General features: G+C 33.0%; 1 protein-coding gene across 2 annotated transcripts in view; it reads right to left on the bottom strand.

Annotated features, from left to right (window-relative positions):
* Nucleotides 1-22099, bottom strand: part of LOC143233214 (nephrin-like) — an 85508-nt gene that overhangs the window by 21536 nt on the left and 41873 nt on the right. Inside the window, exons 2-7 of one of the 2 annotated variants that reach the window (XM_076469185.1) lie at nt 19151-19201; nt 16905-17240; nt 16337-16447; nt 15530-15733; nt 13399-13695; nt 11947-12204 (exon numbers count right to left, since the gene is read on the bottom strand). In XM_076469185.1, coding sequence (XP_076325300.1) covers nt 11947-12204; nt 13399-13695; nt 15530-15733; nt 16337-16447; nt 16905-17240; nt 19151-19201 — 1257 coding nt within the window. Of the gene's footprint in view, nt 1-11913; nt 12205-13398; nt 13696-15529; nt 15734-16336; nt 16448-16904; nt 17241-19150; nt 19202-22099 lie in introns of both variants that reach the window. The other variant, XM_076469184.1, reaches the window with a different exon arrangement.

The raw sequence follows: 22099 nt of genomic DNA on the forward strand, positions 1-22099 counted from the left end.
ACTAAACATTTTAAATGCTAGTTTAGATAGGTGTACCTACTAACAGTTGGAAACAAGAAACACAAATACACTGATATTGGAAAAACACGTAGATGAAAGAAGTCTTGATAGAAATGAATAAAAATCTTATAACCCGAGCGCCTTCGAAAAGCGAACATTTCTTCTTCGGGGGCAATTTGTAACAGCTTTTCTGCATCCAAATTCGTAGTGGGAAGGCGGAAAACCAGAAACCATGTACAGAGTTATGCTAAATCAGCTGTGACATGTACATTAGATTTAGTGAACAGTTCAGGGCAATGTACTCTCAAGACGGCTGTTATGGGTATTAAAACTTTAATTTAAATAAAGTACAGAACAACGTTTCGACCTTCTTATGTCATCTTCAGGTTCACAAAGAGAGAAGATGACTTAAGAAGATCAAAACGTTGTTCTGTACTTTATTTTATTTAAAGCCGTCTTGAGAATACATTTTTTTTACTTCAAGTTGATTTCTCCTCATCACGAATTACTTCAAGTGTTCAGCTCAGCAATCATAGGAACTGTGAGTCACAACAATGGTAAGGAACAGAACCTACGATTCTGGCTTGAAGTGAAATAGACCAAATACACTCGCTCTGATAGCTGCCATCTTCTGTTGGACTTTTATTAAAGTAACCATAACTGGCAGCAACGCCACTTTAATATTACACAACATAATAAATTACGTTAATTTATTATGTCGAATAATATTAAACAATTTACATGTTTTTGGAGAACAGAACAAAAAGAAATGGTGTTTGTAAGCCTTCAGAGGTTTTTAAACTTTACTCTATAAAAGAGTAGACTTTGATTATGTGTCTTATGAAGCAAGCTTTTATATAATACTAGCGATTGTAGTTCGTTGTAATTAATAATACGTGTCCCTCAGTGGCACAACGGTACATCTGCGGACTCACACCGCTAAAAACTGGGTTTCGATACCCGGGGTGTGCAGAGCACAAATAGCCCATTATGTAGTTTTGTGCTTAATTCTAAACAAACAGACTAATATATAGTTATATAATAAGAGCTGTTAGTAAATATTCCTTATACGTATAATAACAACAGCGAAACAATATGCTGAAAAATTGAACATTGATATTTAGGTTTTAATAACTTACAAGTATTATATGTTATTTTAACCTATAATAACCGAAAAGTTTGGAAAATTTATAAATATATATTTTTCTCTATGGTACGAGGATATTGATAAATATCCACGACCCCTTCAGTTTATCACTTATCATCTGTTTAACTGAATTGAAAGACAAGGCAGATTAAAGAACACAACTTTTAAGTGTAGTGAGTTATTGAAAAACGTTTTAAATAGGATTATGGAATATCTTAAGACATAGGAACAATTCGTTATAGTTCTATTTTTGTAATAGAAACTGAATCATTATTTATTATTAACCACGCATCAATCAAGCGATATAAAGAAAAGTGACAGTTGTTTTAAACACAGAAATATCTGTTCTTACTAGAAGTTTGTAAAAACAAATCTTAATTAGTAATAATGTAGCTGAAATGAAATTATGTTTTCATGAAACAAAGGTAAAGCTTCTTGAAATATCTTGCCCTGTCAGTCATGGGGGCATTATAAAGTTACAGTCAATCCCACTATTTGTTGGTAAAAGAGTTGCCCAAGAGTTGGCGATGGATGGTGATGACTAGCTGCCTTCCCTCTAGTCTTACACTGCTAAATTATGGACGGCTAGCGCTGATAGCCCTCGAGTAGCTTTACAAAAATTCAAAAAACAAATCTTTAAATATCAGAAATTACTTCTGTTTTTTACTCCACTAATATTTTTTTCGGTAAGAGTATCCTGTTTATCATTTCCAAACTCCTTTAGTTTTTCCATTTATTTTTAATTATTTCAACGCTTATCAAAACCTGCTAAATAAGTTACAAAGTAATAAATTTAGAGCTGGAAAATAAAAGTGTTACTTGATTGTTTGTTTTTGTTTTTTTAATTTCGCGCAAAGCTACTCGAGAGGTATCCGCGCTAGCCGTACCTAATTTAGCAGTGTAAGACAAGAGGGAAGGCAGCTGGTCATCATCATCTACCGCCAACTTTTGGGCTACTCTTTTACCAACGAATAGTGTGATTGACCTCCACATTATAACGCCTCCACGGCTGAAAGGGCGAGCATGTTTGGTGCGACCGGGACTCAAACCTGCGACCCTCAGATTACGAGTCGAACGCCTTAACCCACCTGGCCATACCAGGCCTTGAATTGTTACTTGAACCGAATACGGTTAGTACATAATTTTCTATCGGTAAAGCAGCAAACAAGAAAAGTTAAACTAAATTGTTTTATAGAACATTATTTCCAGGATTCAACTACAAATGTTTGGGAAATTTAAAGTTCGTAATATCAGGAAAATGAGGTTATGTTAAAAAACATATATTCATGAGGTTTTATATTCAGTAAGTAAGTAATTGTTAATTCTAGTCAGTAAAAACACAACGAGAACTAGCTTCAAATATGTCACGTCGGACAGTAAAATAATGACTAGATTTATGCATTTCGTAAATTTTCAATAAAATCACTGTTATTTTAAATGTATAGGATGATACAGAAAAAAATGTATATGACGTATTTTGATAAAATAAGGAGCGTATGTTGCCGCCTTCTTATCTTTTCGTTTTCTTATCGCAGTTTTTTTTAGGTAAAAATAGTGTTAAATGAGCTTCGTATCCTACACGTTTTATCTTCTTCAGTTGTTTAAAAAGTTCTTTATGCATTTCCCCAGAAGAAACTTGTGAAAGGTACCAGTTAAAAAGTGTAATCTTTGTGCAACTAATGTTCTTGTATGATGGTGACGAAGCGGTTAAGTTGTAGAATTTGTGAATGTGGTCTGATAATTTGCGTTTTAAATGTATAACTCGAAGAAATTTCTCGTAATAAGCGTGATAGTTATCAACTAAAAATTTACAGGTAATATGTTTCTTCGCTTCCAAAACGTGTAGATCTCAAGGTTTATAGATGTTCTATGATTTACACGTGCATATATTCTACCCTGTGTCTTTGATTTAAATAAAAAAACAACAAGAAGATGTTCTTCTCTTTCAAAAGAATATTTATACGCGATGTACGTAAGATGAAACCTCTTGTATTTCGTTAATTACTCGGTCCAAGAGCTGTGACTGAGAAGCACTTAACGAGGGTATAATTGATTTTAATTACTAGACGAACGATGGAGACCTCTAGACTTTATTAATGTAGATGTATATTGCTTGAGTAAAAAAATACCACAATGCTCTGTTTTACACTGATGTTCTACGGAAAGGAATACTTGTTTATGTGAAAGATAGTCACACTGGTTTAATCACAAAACATGTTTGCTTGTTGTTAAGAGCAAAGCTTTTCAATATTTGCCCTGCTTACTGCGGGTATCGAAACATAATTTATAAAATTACCACGGAGACAGCGGAGGCAGTTGTTATGTCTAAACTGTATAAAGGGAAAAAATATTACAATATGTACAATGTAAATATTAATTATGGAAATCAAATATTTTTATATTCAGATATTCATGCATTACTTTGATAATTTTCGTATGATTAAAAAATACTAAATCACCAAAACATATACTTTTCAAACAGAAATTCTGGTTATTTATTTCACATTTATCATGAATTTCGAGAGCACTTTCATATTAAAAATCCAACATTTTAAATGTGAAAGTGTCATTCTTAAGTTCTTGGTTTTCTCTCTCTTGTGTAGCGTGTTCTTAATTGTAAATTTATATTCTAATGTGTGACAAAATAAAATATTAATTAACACATCCAACTGGAAATGGTTATTGAAGTTTTTCTGATTAGCATAATTTACTAAGTCCAGAGTCAAACTTTTGTTCTTGTGTTTTTTCAGGCATTTGTTTTATTCTGTACTGGCTCAGCTGCAACTTTAACGGTTTACATTCCTAAAATTCGGTGTTTAACAACGCAGGTAGCTCATTCTATGGCTTTGTAGTTAACAAGAAACAGAGAATTTTATGTATTCTGTTTTAAAACAGTTTTAACTTTTCCATGTGTTTCTACTTTATATTTCAAATAATTTTAACACATCTTAATTCAACAATCACATTTTAATGATATCTGGTTTCAACTATCGTCTACAGAAGCTATTATCAATGCTCATATTTTGGAATAGATAACAATAAAATTGCAGATTTCTTTTATAAGAATATATCTACAGAAACACTTATTCAATATATTTTCAGATATTTCTCTGTAGGTCAAAAATCAAGAGTTTGTGTTCTAACTATTAAACGGTCAAGAATCTTTATTGACTAAAGGTGTCGAAACATCATGAGCTCATTTTCACAAAAACAAATGTCGTTTGACCTTATATGGATATATTTATTATTGTTCTTTCTGTCCAAAAGTGCTCATTGTTACGATAGGGCATGTAGCTCGTTTCAACAGAGTTACAACAGATAATCAGGGAACGTTTATTACTAAGGTGTACGAACATCTCAAACACTGACCAAGGTTAAACTTTCATATGGCATATTTAATATTACTGAATCAATTATACATCAGTTTAACGTGATTCACTTTTCCATCGGAGTTGTTTCCAGTTCATCAACATTGCATGTAGGTGAATCACGTGCTCTCGAAATCCCTTTATAGAGTACGTCCAATGTGACTCAAGTCCGGCGTGCGTGCTGGTAAGCAACAGAACACAAAGGAAGCGAGTATTTTCATTTATGACGAGAAAATTTTGGTTAATTGCATCTGCAAAAATTATGATAAAACTAAAAGCCATAAAACTGCCTTCGTATATTGTATGCCGTTCGCGGTGCCACACTGCATAATTTAAAATATATATACATGTATGTGGACATTAACACAGATTCTTGTACAGACGACTAAGATAAGGCGGTAATATGTGTGTCTATGTCTGGGAAATTGATGTTGTAACTGCGTTTTGCCATTCATTCATTTTACGAGGCTTAAAGCCGCTTTATAACGATTGGTTTGGTTTAAATTTCGCGCAAAGCTACTCGAGGGCTATCTGCACTACGCGTCCCTAATTTAGCAGTCTAAGACCAGAGGGAAGGCAGCTAGTCAACACCACCCACCGCCAACTCTTAGGCTACTCTTTTACCAACGAAGAGTGAGATTGACTGTCACCTTATAACGCCTCCACTGCTGAAAGGTCGAGCATGTTTGGTGTGAGTTGAGGGCCTTAACCACCACACCACGCTAGGGCCTTTATAACGACTCATTGAAATCATTTGAAAGACATTTCATGAACAAGTTAGCTACTCTATAAAAATTTGTACTTGTTTCAATTGAGGTTCTGGCATGTTTTTCACCATCAGTCTGGATCATTTAAAATACACTGCTTCTTTCAGAGTGGAAGATTGAAGCACATTATTATACTAACCACTTATATATCAGGTTGCGTAAGATGTGTTACTGTAAGTATTTAACAACAGTAGTTTTACCTTTATGTAATTGCAATATGAAACACTCCGGTCGTCCCTTAATTAATTTGAGCTATTCAAACCTTACCACAGTTTTAAACCTTAAATTCAGTTTCTGACATGTGTTTCTTCGTCTTTTGTTTCTGTCACTTGTTTGCACAAAATTTAATCCTTTAAAAATATAACTATAGTAATTCATTTAGAAGTCTGAAGTTTTGTCACAAAGTACATTTTTCGAACATTTTTAATTGTTCTATTTTAGTTAATTCTGTTATAAATTTGTATGTTTTACGTAACGTCACACTTATGCCATTAGAGTCCATTAACATAAATTTTTATATACAGAGAGTGTGGGTGTGTTTTTTTATAACAAAGCCACATTGGGCTATCTGCTGAGTCCACCGAGGAGGATCGAGACCCTGATTGTAGTGTTGTAAATCCGTAGACTTACAGCTGTACTTTCGGGGAACTATACAAAGAGTATTACAATTACATATCTCACTGTAAATTTATGCGGAATAAAGAAAATACTGATAACTCAATTGATAAAGACGGCCGTCACGTCAGCCAGCCACTCAATATATTGTATAATGTAGTATTCTTTTGTATCTGCTAATGATGGGTATCAAAGATTGATATTTAGTGTTACAAGCATTCAAATTTACTGCTGAGTCACTAGAGGGCGGAAAGTTGAAATGTTTCCGTAGACATTCTGATATATCTTAGTAAGAAACATGCTATACATATTAATGTTACCAACAAATCTTTATTATATCATATTATTTCTTCAAACTATTTTTAACTATATTATATTGTCGGATAGAAACAAATATGAGTTTAGAATTCTGACTTATGATAACAGGTGACAAATAATTGAGTTTTAGATTTCAGGAACAAAAAATTTAAATCTCTTATTTAATTACCTAATTAATCAAATGCTTTAAACTTCTAAGCCAATTTTTGTCATAATTGTATTAAGTGTTAACACTCGAACAAAACCAAAACCTCTTTCCTCTTAATCAATTTTGTTGGTGCTGTGTTTTTAAAACAAGTATTATGGGAAACTCCCATTTGTACTGAAATTAATTATGTATTATGTGCCACACGATGCAAGTAGAACTATGATATTACTAACATTAATCAACACGTTTTAATTACCACATAAATAATCTATCAATAAGAGTTTGTTCTTGTTAAATCGACTGTGAACATTTCAGTCGTTTTTTACTTTAATCTCTGGACAACTAGGAAATAAATGCACATTATATCAAAATACAAAATTGTTCATTTTTTAAGCACATAATACTGTATTACGACTGTTCCTGTAATGTACGAGACACGCGTTTCACTGATCGAGTTAACATATTTTTTTCCGAGACATTTTCTAGGTAATACCAAAGAATACTAAGGACTATGTGTTAGAATAGTAGTAGTTGTAGCTCTAACAAACACATGGCATTGTTAAATAGCCATTAGAATGATAATTTACAGCTTTTGGTACAATAAGTAAGTTTATCATTGTTATAAAGAGTTTGTTTGTTTTGAATTTTGCGAAAATCTACAAGAGAGTTATCTGCGCTAGCAATCCCTAATTTAGCAGGGAAGGCAACCAGTCATCACCACCCACTGCCAACTCTTAGGCTACTCTTTTACAAACGAATAGTAGGACTGACCGTCACATAATAACACCCCTACTGCTGAAAAGACGAGTATGTTTGGTGTGATGGGGATTCGAACCTACGACCTTTGGATTACGATCTGGGTGCGTTAATCACCTGGACAGGACGGGCCACCCTCAAGGTACGTTCATTAAACAGTTAATATAGTGATTCTTAGTGGATGGACGTTCAACCGCTGAATCAAACATTTTTTAAAATTCTATTAAAAAAATTCAAATGTTCATAAACACACACACACACACAATTTAAAACTATGACCCTATATCCCGGGGGTTATTAGGCATCGTTGGTAAAGATAAACTGCCAACATCTTGCGTGGGTGTTGAGACGGAATGACAAAATGGCATACATTGAGTTATATTTAGACATCTTGTTTTATTAATACGGTGAACTCAGTAAACCGTAGTTACTTGAGTATCTATGATTCACAGAAATAGTGAAGAGATTAGGTTATTTTTCGCATGTTATGATCAGGTTCATTTTGATTTTTTCCTGAATAATACAAATATTATCTTCAGATAAACCTTCGCTGCAATACTTTTTAGATCATAAAAAGCGAAATATAAAATAAGTTAGTTTACCGTTATAATAAAACCGTATAGCGTGTGCTTTTTTGAATGAAAAAATGTAAGGTAATTTTAAAGAATAAATTAGCCAATTGTATTATCATATATTTTAACGATTAATAGTTTAAGAAAATTCAAATCAGTTGCACAAAAATAATATTAATTAGTCTTCAAACTATATAAAAATAGTTTTTTTGCTTTAAGAAGGTAGTAGAAACTTATTTTATAAAATGATAACGTATCATTTTCATACCACACACACATGTGAAAATCGGAAACCAAATAAAATTAACATGTAACATATCATAATAAACATGTTATTATTGGTTATTTTAAGCAGTAAATGCGCGTTCTGTATTGAATAATTTAGAATCGAGTGGAAGTAAGCCCCCAGATACACAATAAGCTAGCTGTATTCTACCCCTCACAGGTATCAAAACCTGGTTTCTAGCCTGTGAGTCTTCAGACATTTCGCTGTACTCTTAAGGACATAATTTAAAATCGTAAAATAAATAAGTACATGCTTGAACTATATAAATATAATACTGAATACGTTAAGGATTGATGACTTTTATTGAGAAATATACGATAATTATTAGTATTAAATAAAAGTAAGTTTTAACGGAAAATTTATCAAAGTATAAATATTAACTTAATGTACACACATATTCTAAGATAACTTTTGTTTACATTTCACGTTTATTTCGTTAAAAAAAGTTTGTTTATTTTTAATTTCGCAAAAAGCTACACCAGGGCTATCTGCGCTAGCCGTCCCTAATTTAGTAGTTTAAGACTAGAGGGAAATCAGCTAGTCATCACCAGCCACCGCCACTCTTTTACCAACAAATAGTGTGATTGACTGTCACTTTATAATGCCCCACAGCTGAAAGAGCGAGCACGTTTGGTGCGATGAGGATTAGAATCCGCGCCCCTCGGATTACGAGTCGAGAGCCTTAACCACCAGGATATGCCAGACCCATTAACAAAAAAAAGGAGGAAATAAATAGCTTGAGTTAATCAAACACGTGACATTTCCTAAGATATACAAGATGTTTCCTTGCTGAAATAAAAATATGAGTTGTTGAGCAAGGTTGCATGTTTATATCATATTCGTTGTAAAACAACAACTTCTAATCACCAATACTTTCAGCAAATTTCTCTCTTCCATTGTGATAGTTGTTCACTGTCTGACGAAATACTCTGTTGTTACAAATTTCTCGCGCTAAGTTACCCAAATAATTGTATCTAAAGACGGCTGGTATGGATATTAAAACTTTTATTCGAATAAAGTAGATAACAACGTTACGATCTTCTTAAGTCATATTCAGGTTAACTAAGAGAGAAGATGACCTAAGAAGTTCGAAACGTTTTTCTATACTTTATTTTAATTAAAGTTTTAATACCCATACCAGCCGTTTTGAGATACATTTTTACTTCGAGTGGATTTCTCGTCATCACGAATTACCCAAATAATTAACTACGCATAGTTATTGCAAACGTTTAATCTGACTTATTGCAGGGAAGACAACAGCAGTTATCCATCGCCAGTATTTATTCTTGAATAATAAAATAATGATATTATACTGTCGTTCTTTTAACTCAGTCATCACCCTGAAGGTTGGAGTGTAGTTTTTGCAGTAACTTTCCGCGGATTCACAGTCCAAGTACACAAACAAATAGTTCAGGCCTGATTGCTAACACTCTTTGGCAAAAATTATTACAAACTAGATTATGGTAACTGTAATCCTAATTTTTCGTAGTACCGAATTGTAGGGCATGAATATGTCATAGCAGCTTACTAGAAAGCACATCTTCTTGTGAGATTTTCCTTTCATGCTTTCTTGTAAGACAAGCACTAGTGTATGATTTCCGTACCAAAATTATTGTAATAGAATATATTAGTATATAATTTTTTTACCTTTTCCTTAATCAGTGAATCATGATCTTTAAATATGTATTATTTCTTGCTGTTGTTTTAAATTTAGATGAAAAGACAACATCGATTTAAGTTGAGAAAGTCTGCTTATGGTGAGTCGTTAAAGAATTAAGAAACTACAGAATTAAAAATCATGAGAAAATGATTGAGGTGAGCGGATATAGTGGCTCTGTTTCTATGTTCAACTGATATGGAGACTACAAGACTACTACGGTTATGAAACGTTGCGATCCAATATGATAGAGATAGATGCAAGGTCAGAAAAAAAGGAATCGGTCCTTTGTAGGTTTGAGAAAAGAATATAAAAGACAGGAGTTCAACAAAGAAGAAGCAGCGAATGAAAAATCTGAGAGAAGTGTTTGCTTGTTTGTTTTTGAATTTCGCACAAAGCTACTCGAGGGCTATCTGTGCTAGCCGTCCCTAAGTTAGCAGTGTAAGATTAGAGGGAAGGCTAGTCATCACCACCTACCGCCAACTCTTTTACTAACGAATAGTGGGATTGACCGTCACATTATAACGCTCTCACGGCTGGGAAGGCGAGCATGTTTGGCGCGACGGGGATGCGAACCCGAGACCCTCAGATTACGAGTCGCACGCCTTAACACGCTTGGCCATGCGGGCCCAAAAATATATAGTTGGTGAAGGTTGGATGTGTTTTCTTACAGCAAAGCCATATCGGGCTATCTGCTGAGCCCACCGAAAGGAATCGAACCCCTGACTTTAGCCTTGTAAATCCGAAGACATACCGCTGTACAGTTGAGAGAAGTGAAAGCAGAAAGTAGCATGCAGCCAGTAAGTAAAACGAAACCTATTTTTATATCTATGTTTCATTGTTTACCAGTAATAAATAGTGATTTGTTACATTTACATTGGCGCGAGTCAGTTCCTCATAGAAATAAATATAATTTAAATAAATTTGAGGGAATCAAAAAAGAAAAACAAAGCGCATGCGTAGTAAGATTGTGTTGTTTGTTTGTAACGGGCCTGGCATGGCCTAGCGCGTTAAGGCGTGCGCTTCGTAATCTGAGGGTCGCGGGTTCGCGCCCGAGTCGCGCCAAACATGCTCGCCCTTTCAGCCGTGGGGGCGTTATAATGTGACGGTCAATCCCACTATTCGTTGGTAAAAGAGTAGCCCAAGAGTTGGCGGTGGGTGGTGATGACTAGCTGCCTTCCCTCTAGTCTTACACTGCTAAATTAGGGACGGCTAGCACAGATAGCCCTCGAGTAGCTTTGTGCGAAATTCCAAAAACAAACAAACAAAATTGTTTGTAACACGCTATTAAGACTGCCGTCTCTACTTTTGAATTGCCGATAAAAGAAGAGACAATTGGCCAGGCTGCACGCCAATACAGATACTTATCAACAAGTAAGAGAATTGACGATTACATTTTAAGGCCTTCAATAAATAAACTAATTAAAACGGTTGAAAGGACATGCGTATTCCATGCTGAGTTTCGGTCTACAAATCGCAAGTCAACTGCCTTACCACTAGGTTATTCCGGACTTTCTCATCGTGATAGCACAGGACAATACTGCTTACGAATTAATCCATTTTTTAAAATACAAATACATAAATATTTACTTAGGTCACTGTAATTATAAGAGTTCCGTATCTTTTCATAGCGCAGATATCTGAATGTTTTACCTTACAGTATTTTTCAATAGTTTTTTGTTGTTGTTTTATTTTGCAAAATCAATAAAATGTAACAACATGTACATCGCTAATCTGTATCTTCATTCTTTTTGTACATAAAACAGAAAGTTATTTACGTTACAACATCTAACGATATTTGTTATGCTTGTTACACATTCGAATATCTTCTTCGATAATTAAAAAGCACAATAATAAGATTACAGGTTATTAATTAATAATTTTACGTCATGCTTAAAACATACAATAGGTTGCTGGTAACAAAATGAGAAATTATATTTTCCCCAAAATATCTCAAATTTTAAAATATTTCATGCTACAAAATATTGACTTAATATTTATTTTGCTTACGGTATTTCTCATTAACTAAACCTGTTATACCAATTTGTACCTTTTACTTTACTTCTGGTGCAACTTAATTTCCTTATAACACGAAATTTTTAAGGTTACAATAAAATATTGTTATTCACAATTATCCTACAAGTTTCATTTTAAATATTTATATTTGTGATCGGATAGAATATAATGTTATTCTAAGACTGGCAAAACTATGTTGATCTGGATGACGTGTGCTTATAAACTTAGTTCTAGTAAACGAAAAAGAAATGTGCGCAACGTACACTGAATACTTAAAGGAACTTTCTCGCTCTGACCTCTCCCAACAGCATTATCAGCTTGACACTGATAGGTCCCACGGTGTTGTTTCCCAACGTTTTCGAGGCGCAATGATTTTCCCATGATAAAGATTCCTTTTGAAGGGTCGCTAAACAGTCGGTCACCGTCCAAGAGCCATTCGACCTCTCTAATTTCAGGATTGGCGTTAACGTTGCACTCGAAGTAAACGTCGTGACCTTCCCTAATTTGCTCGTCTTGAACACTTGCCCCGAGGACGAGAGAAAGCTCCGGTTGATCTAAAGTTATAATACTATCTTAGAACTAAGTGTAAAATAATTCTGTGACAAATTTTACGCAAGATATCTATATAGCTATATATCATATAATATGATTTTTTTTTTCTCAGTCCTGAGCTACTGGTAACAAGAATTGTTAATTTATAGTAGGATAACTTAATAGAGACAAAACGGTCTTGGTTCGTTCAACCAATTGTTCCTTATTGGAGATGAATGAACATAGTTGTAACAGCTCATTGTTTTTATTAGCCTTAAGCTATAAGGACTGTTTCTGTGATATTCTAAAATAACTCTTGTTCAATTTAACGATAGCCTGCGTTATTTAAAACTACTTTACGCTAATACATGTCATTATATTTTTAGGTTATTTAAATTCTAGGCTTTATTTTCTTTCTAAATGCATGATAAAAATGCTTAATGTACTAAATGTTGCAAATTCATCAAAAAAATAAGTGCCGATTACAATTTCAATAAGTTCCAAAAATAATCTTTAGATTATAAAAAAAAACAACTCAATAACTTTAAATACTCAAAGAGTATTCTAGTTTCGTAAATATAGTTATAGACTGTCTCTTAAATATTTGTTTTTCTTATATAACTAAGTATTTATTTTTAAGATTTAAATTTACAGACTCATAAAGAACATGAAGAGTACTAATCACGTTTGAATGTTTCTAAAATTATTCTGTCTTCAATTCGTTAATAATTCGTTAATGTAAAAGCGAACAAAATAAAACCGTTGGTGGTTATCCGCAAAAGATAATTCTCTTCGTTTAACAAGAACAGTATTATCCAGTGTAAGTAAATTATTTGTTTTTGAATTTTACACAAAGCTGCACGAGGGCTATTTGCGCTAGCCGCCCCTTTTGTATCATCATCATTAGTATCATCATCGTCATCATTAGTCCCTAATTTATCAAGATAAGACTAGAGGAAGGATATCTAGACATTACCACCCACCGCCAACTCTTGGGCTACTCTTTTACCAACGAATAATGGGACTGACGAATCCGCAACCCTCAGATTACTAGTCGAGCGCCTCAACCACATGGCCATGCTAGGCCTATACGTAAATTAATTTCAATGCTTTATTTTATTCGTATAGTAAATTTTGCAAAAATATATATTATATATACATTATTGAACAATTCACAATATCAAAGGGGGCTTGTATATAAAAGGCTATATACTCACAATAAATATCTAGTTTCCACGTGTCTTCTACTGCACTCTCGGGTAAGCGGGGATTTGCTGCCCGACAGATCAGTGTCTTTTTATTGTCTCTCATCATTGGTATAAAAGTGAGTACACTCGCTGTAGTGGAAGAGTTACCTATTAGAGTTTGCTTGTCGTCATCTATCTTCTTTCCGTCCAGCCACCACGTCATTTCCGCTGCGGGGAAAGATCCTCCAGTAGAACATTTTATTTTCTGCTCTATATCAACTTCCAACTTCTTTTTCTTCGTTGAAATACGAACGTATTGAGGCTTCACTGGGCAAAGACAAAATATCAATGCTGTGAACAGGATTTAGCGTCATCTTACGTTGTTTAGTTATACGCGTCTACGTGTTTAAATTCATAAAACGTTTCAGTGTCTTCTGGGACTATCTTAAGATTAGCGTTGTTACAACTTCCCCTATGAATTAATTACTTATAATTTCACTTGTAGCTTGATCTTTCCTTACTGTGTATCTAATTATTTTGCAGTTCAGCATTACGATACACCTTTGTTATCGGAATTCTTGTACTGAAACTACAAGTTCATCACGAAATTGAGACATAGATTAATAGCTTCAGTAAGAATACGTCACTCGGTTTGTAAACAATACGAGTACATGATGACTTAGAAATCCACTGACAGAGAATAATTCAGAAAAGGACAGCTAAAGGAAAGAATTCTTAATGATATGAAAAGAGATGTTTTTGGCCAAGCCTATAAATTTATTTAGATTTCAAGGTTATCTTCAAGACTTTTATTTATAAGCACCAAATATCAATTACTAAACTGTAGATTATAACAACTGAGTTATATTTAAATCATGCTCTATAAAATCACCCTTCAAGAATAATAATTATACGCATAAATGCATCATTTCCGCTGATACAGAGCTGTGCCATTTAAGCTCAAAATCGTACTATAGTAATGGTTCCCACAGAAACCTAGATTTAAGTTTAAAAATTATCATTTCGTCTAAGCAGGTCATTCCATCTTTTAAAGATCCAAAATATTATAAGATATTGAAATTAAAGCTTCCACGTAAGGTGGAGCACTACCATTGTGTTCTATATCCCGAACACTTCTCAACGTAGTGACACAGAATTTCTTTCAGAAATAATTTAACATATTCCTACTTCATGAAGAGTGTCACAAGAATAGCCCAACTGTTCCAGATAGAAAAACATTATTTACAGAATATGACAGGAAATAAACGTCTAAGTACTACAGGTTCGTTTACACATTAATCCAGGATGTAGACCATGAACAGCAACCACTGTTCGTAATGAAGCTGCTATATTAACATTATCACATTAGGTTTAGCACTTTAAAAACAGCTACAGACCTTTTACCGCCATTTCTTAATACATGTGCACCCCATCGGCACAGCGGAATATCTGCGGATTTACAACGCTAAATGTCAGGTATCGATATCCGTGACGAACACAACACAGATACCCCACTGTGTAGCTTAAAACGTTTAAAAATTTTAGCAAGTAGGATTGAACTAAATAAAAAATATGTACTTACTGATCCCATTATCAGTATTCAGAAACTGATTTATTTAGCTTGATTTACAAGTTTACGTCTGATAAAAAGATAGGAATACGACATCAATTCAACTTTTTCGTTTTTGTATCTTTCCAGTGGTTGCTTTAACTACTATAAATGTAGTAAAGGTTTTGTATAAATTAAGACAAAATACTTCTTTCGCCATTTTTATTACAACAATAATACTATTGTAACTCATTCCCAAGGTTAAATAATTAATACAATAAAAGAAAAAAGTGAAAAGGGAAAGTGCATTTTATGAAGTTTAGAAAAATTTTAACATTACGTTATTATATTCCATTACATAGAAGACTAAGTATATTATTAGCAGAAAAACATAGAATCTTATTACTAAAGTAAATATTCTACAATAAACATTACCTATCTTATTTTATTTAAATTATATAGTCATTCTAAACACTGCAGAAACTGGAAACTGAAATAAACAAGTGTAGTAAAACAGTAAAAACCAAGACGGAATTTTCAAATAAATTAATATGTATTTTACATATCTTAAAGGATAGTCTGCTACTAATAATCTGCTTTTTTAATACTCACAATTCACATCCAGTTTAATTGTCACAGACTTTGGCATGGTAAGATTAGTGTTCATAGCCTGGCATGTTATGGTGGATTTTGATAAATTTCGATTCACTGCTTCTATCTCGAGACTGTTAACCACTGCTCCCTCTTTCAGAATAGTGTAGCTGTCATCCATTAGAGCTTCTCCTCTCCACCACTTCACAGAGGGAGAAGGGTTTCCTGAAGAGTGAATTCTTGCAATAAATAAGAATATTTACTTCGAAACCACTGGCGATATCCGACCACACATCAAAGTATCCTTAGAGATTTCTCAACACAAGCACTGTTTTTATTTATTTTATTTTTTCTTGTGGAGAAGGAAAAATAATAATTCGAAAGCTAACCAATCTAGATCAATAAAATCTTTGATTTTGGTTTTAATATTTTCTGTTTTCTTTGGATACACAGAAATAAGTTATTACTATACAATTTAATTGTTAATTACTTCTAAATCTCTTCTTACTATATAACTTCATAAAAGAAATCCAATTCACTGAGCTCTTGTAATGATGAATATTTTCCAAGTAAAATCGTATTGTAACTACTTAAAATCTTGGAAAATTACATCAAACTGTATCAAAAATCACAAGATAGGTTAGGTTCATTTCTCCTTTTCTGGAAGCCTTATTTTCTCAGGTTTTGAGGAATAATGTTACCATTAAAAACTGAAAATCAACATTTCACTTTAAAATAAAACATAAAAATATGAGGTTAATAATAAATGCTTGAAAACAACTATTTGTTCGGAACTAAAGTATCGGAAACAACAGTACTAATTCTTACCTCCTACAGCTATACATGTTAAGTTCAATGCGTTTCCCTCATTAATAGGGCCGATAACTGTATCTTGGAATTTTTTATCTCCTGTTTGGACATAAATATCTTTCGGTGGAACTAAAAGCAGACCAAGATTAAATATGTATTTGACAAAAAAAAAAAGAAATGCTTAGGCACAAAGTATTTAATATTCAAGGATTTGTTTTTACTTTATTTATTAAACGTATCAGTTAAAGAGCCATACGCAACATTAAAAGCACATTATGTAACATGATATTTAGGTGGAAATAATAATAAAGTGATAATTTTATATGCTTTAGAAGTGTTTTACCAAAAGCAATTGAATGAATCGATAATAATAGGTTTGGAGTACATTCCAGTTTTACATTGGAATAAGCATATTCCATTTTCATTTAAAAATTACTGAATTTCATCTCAGGGTTTTAGTTGCTTAAAATAAGATAATCACGTAAAGGCATTTTACAACATACTTTAGTTTATTTTACTGAACCATGTTTTATATCACAGTTGTCATAAAGAACAATAACGACTTCTTAGATTTCTTTTTGTTTACCGATTACGTTAACCTTGAGTTTCCTATTTTGAGTTCTGCCTCGACGGAAATCAACTCGACATCGGTATTCACCGCTGTCACCAGCTTTAACTGGTTCGATGACAAGGAAAGAGTTTCTCACAGAGATGTTAAATTTGGCTCGAGACCCAAGAATGTCACTTGAGAAATGTTTTCCTTCTTTCACAGGCTCGTTTCTTGCATCCACACTGTAGATCGGGTTCCCAGAGTCACCTATATACCACAGAACGAGCGCTACACTGTCATCAAACGAAGGGGGTGTTATGTTGCATGGTAAAACCACCTTGTCGCCCACAACGGAGTTGTATTCAAAATACTCTAAAATAGATCACAGGTTTTACAAAATAAGGTTATATTGAAAATTATTTAATACAAACAATTGTTTGTATAACCGTTCTCAGGTTTGGACCATAAAATCAAAAAAGCGATTAGATTGATCATTCATTAAATGGCATATTTTTAATATGCAGCCGTATTCATAATTGTGTATGTTATTCGTTATGTTTCACTTTAGTTTCTCGTAAAACTGGCGACAATCATTTGTGATGTCATTGCGGTAAAAATCTAATGCTTTATATTTGATTTACACGTTTCGAACATTCGTGCTAAAGCTATTAAAGGACCTTTTGAAAAAACCCGTCTCTAATTTTGAGCTGATAGATAGGACGGAAGATAACACTGCCAACTTTTGGGTTACTCAGTCGAATAGTGGTATGTGATTGTCGCTCTTATAACGCAGCTCCAGCCTCGAAACACACAGCGGCATTTTGTTGCAACATTATCGTAACCACTGACTCATGAATTCACAGTTTGACTAGGTAGCCTTTAGCCACACCCGGAGCTATTATTTTAGAAGGTGCATGTTTAAAAGAGATAGTTCTGAATAAATTATATGTATGAAACATATGTGGACAAGACACCTCAGATTAGTATACCAAAACTTACAAATAACTAATGTTTTTGTAAAATAATTGTTCTGGATATATTATTCTAAGTATGACGCATTCGGTAAAATAAGTAGTCATTCCTAAACAGGAGGAATATAGTTGTGCTTTGTATGACAATAATCTACGAATTTACTGATTGAATTCCTGAAATTGCTAATAAGGTAAACGTTTTTTTTATACATGAGCAATGTTAAACTTAGAAATATAATCCTCCCTCATATAACTCAACTAAAATGCGAAATTGCAGTAAGTAACAACAAATATTATTTACCATTAACATAAATTATTGTTACAAAACATAAAATCAGTGATATGTATAATGAACTGAGTTATAAAATGTAACATTCCAACCTTATTGTTCAACACATGGTATGCCTTTTGAACAAATTTAAAGACGACACGACAAAACATGTCACAAGAACATTTATTTAGTAAATTATTCAAACACTATATATGAAGACAATAAAATACAATAGCTGATTAAAAGACAGCGTTAAAACTTATTTTTATAACAAAAATAACTCAGCAATTATTATGTTTTATTAGCTTAAATACATATGTATTTTGTTTTCTAATTTTTAACATCGGTTTTTGTTTCTCAATAAAACATAACATTACCCTCTGGCGAACGTGATTTTTAATACTATTATAGAAAAAGCGAAATTCAAGATATTTCTGATTAATAGCATTAACTTATCTTTAATTACATTTTTTTTGTCAAAATGTACTTTATCACAAGTGATAATTTTATAGAAATAAAAGGTCATGAGAGAATTTAACCAAAGTTAAATTAAATTATCAGTTATAAGCCTCAGAGAAGCAATCCTTGTAAACGTTCATAAGTGAATAACAATATAAATATTTATAAATATCTTCTGAGAAATTACTTATAGAATGACGTACTTATTGTTAAAGATTTATTTGACATTTCAAAAGTTAATTAATTTTAAACAAACAATCTAGATTAACCATTTGGAGAACTAAGTTATTATATGCAACAGATAATCGTTTCTCTCTCAGAATTAAAAGGATCACTGTACTTCAAATATTCACCACGTATTAGAAATATTAGCTGCTATCTATTAATTTCAAAATACTGTCCATATTAATAATATTTCAGGGCTTACTAATATTTTTCTGAAGAAACAAAATATTTATTCTTTATATATATGTAACTACTATGTAAAGTGTACTATAAAAATACTATACTTTATGAGCCTTATTTTGATAGTTAAACTAATTTAATAACATCAGTTAGACGACTGGAAAAAAATACTGTACCTGTTTGATCATCATAAAATTGAACAGGTTTTAACTTTATTCCCGGAACTCCTGGGAAGCGTAAAAAAAAAAGGAAAACATATTCTGATCAAGAGAAAAAGAAGGAATTATAAAATTAATATATATATATATCTGCGATCGAAGGAGAAACTCAATTAATTTTAAAATATTTACAAAACGACCTTGATATTCTTAGAGATAGATATGACCTCTTAGTAATTAATTAAGTTTATAAAAAGGGCAAGGTCAAAATAATGAAATCAAACATATTATAAGAATGAGCATAAAATTATGAAACTAGAAGAGAAATAGCTTGAAAAATTAAAGCAATTTAACAGTAGTTTTGCAGGTAGACTGCATCGTGTCGAGAGTGTCTTGTTGGGGTGCAATTAATGTTGTTTCTTGATAACGTCACGAAGTCACGATCCTTTAGTTTCACATGTCGGAAGTCAAACTGGTCTAGTACAGCAGCGACACCACTTTTAAGTGTGTGTGTGTTTTCGTGTAACAAAGCCACATGGGGCTATCTGCTGAGCCCACCGAGAGGAATCGAACCCCCAATTTTAGATTTGTAAATCAGTAGATTTACCGCTGTTCCAGCAGGGGGCTCCACTTTTAAGTGAATTAACTTTTAGTCTTTGTATAGATTTACTTACATTAAATGTTTAGTTCTTAAAGAGGTATCACAAACAGAAATTATTCTTCATAAATTAATTCAACATTCTGTTTTTAAGAAATAACTACGTCGAGTTTCATGTGATGATATGGCTAGAAAGATGTATGATATTAACCCACAATTATCAAAAATATGCGTAACAGAATGATAACATTAAATACCAATGTAAAAGATATCAATAAAGCAATAACTTCAACGCCCTCGTTAGTACAGCAGTATGTCTCCCGATTTACAATACTAAAATTAGAGGTTCGATACCCCTCGGTGGGCTTAGCAGAGAGCCCGATGTTGGTTTGCTATTAGAAAACACACAATAACTTCAAACTCAGTACTTCCATAAATTATTTATTTTCACGTTCTTACTCTCGTCACGAATAACAGTTACTTAATAAAATCACATAATACGTTAACCATCACAACCGTTAACTAATATTGTAAATAAGTAAGATCTGTCAGTTAAAAATTAGTTCAACTCTTGTTTGTCCCATTTAATTGTGAATTAAAGGTGTCTTAAAAGAATTGTATATATAGCGGGGAAGCCTATCGTTATAAGTAAGTTATTTATTTAATGGATAATTAAAAGTTGTTATTGTTTAATGACACTTTATAGTGTAACACTGCTAGACAGCTGTCAGTCACAACACTACATTCTAGAGTTCAGTTCCCGCGGTGAACACAAGAGATAGCCCAATGTGACTTTGCTGTAAAACAAATACAAACCTATATTATACTAGCTTGGTATATATGATATATTGTCACAATTCTTACGATGCCATTCTACTAGCTTTCTATATAACTTAAATAAAAACACATTTTATACAAACTTGGTATATTTGATATATTATCACAATTCTCATAATGCCAGTATATTAGATTTTATATAACTCACGTGATATATCACAGTTAAAAATGGACAAAATTAATATTATTATTTTTTGCGTATTAAACACTACGCAGCCAGAAGCATCACACAGGCAGTCATAGAAAAGGCCTTCTAGTTATCTCTGGTTTGTTACTCGTAGCATCATACTAGCTCTAAGTAACTACCATCATTCTATACAGAATGACCTCAGTTAGGTTCTAACAAGTCTGTAACACAATCTGTCTTCTTAATTGTTTTATAAATCTCAGGACGTTAATGAAGATTAGATGACTAGGAAGCAAATTGTTTCAAATGAATCCCCACATTTTCACTCTAAGTATGTATATTTCTAGTCTCTCTTTAGTCTACAAAATTGTGAGTTAGCACTGGCAAGCCTTATTTAAAACACACTGTGGCTGAGCATACTTGTCATGTGACGTAATGTTTTCTTATACTTTCCATTATGAAGCACCAATGATTCTATTGTTTACTTACTGGAAAAATAGTTTCAACATTCTCTCATACTTATCTCACGACACAATGTTTCGTTGACGCTGACAGGTTTTTATTTATTTATTATCTAAATCCTAATTCTCTTTCATAGTGTCATGCATAGTTTATCACGCGTCACCGAGCAGTACAAGTATAACACATATTGATTTTCAACACTTTCAGAAATTTCTATTCTCTAAAATTCATGGCGCTTTGGTATCTAATACAACTTTGAACTTGTACTCCAGCTAACAAGCGTTCATTGTCTCCGTATTCAGTAAGTACCATCCAAAGAGATGCTGAGATGGTAGTTTCACATTCTAGGAGAGTCTGAGTAAATTTGGTATGGAAGGATATGGTGTTAATACAACAAAACAGCGGATTTTAGTAATTTTCAAATGTTTGAAAAACATTCAAAGAAGTATTTTCTTCATTTCCGACTTCAGCAAATAATTTTAACATTACTTCTTCTACGTTTTTTTTCATATATGAAATTTCAAACTAAAGTGAATATTCAGTAATGTGCCCAACTGTGTTATAGAAAGTGTAACCCATTTTATAAATGATCAAAATACAATGTTTCCTATTTACACAAACAAAAGGCCCGGCATGGCCAGGTGGTTCAGGCGCTCGACCCGTAAGCCAAGGCTCACGGGTTCGAATCCCCATCACATCAAATATGCTCGCTCTTTCAGCCGTGGGAATGTTATAATGTTACGATCAATCCCACTATTTCTTTAGTAAAAGAGTAGCCCAAGAGTTGGCGGTTGGTGGTGATGACTATCAGCCTTCCCTCTAACCTTACACTTCTAAATTAGGGATGGCTAGTGCAGATAGCCCTAGAGTATCTACACACGAAATTAAAAACAAAGAAACGCAATCAAAAGCCTTCAACGTCTGCTAATTAACAACATTTTAC

This window comes from Tachypleus tridentatus, chromosome 12 (genome assembly GCF_004210375.1).
Source record: "Tachypleus tridentatus isolate NWPU-2018 chromosome 12, ASM421037v1, whole genome shotgun sequence".
Classification (NCBI taxonomy): domain Eukaryota; kingdom Metazoa; phylum Arthropoda; class Merostomata; order Xiphosura; family Limulidae; genus Tachypleus; species Tachypleus tridentatus.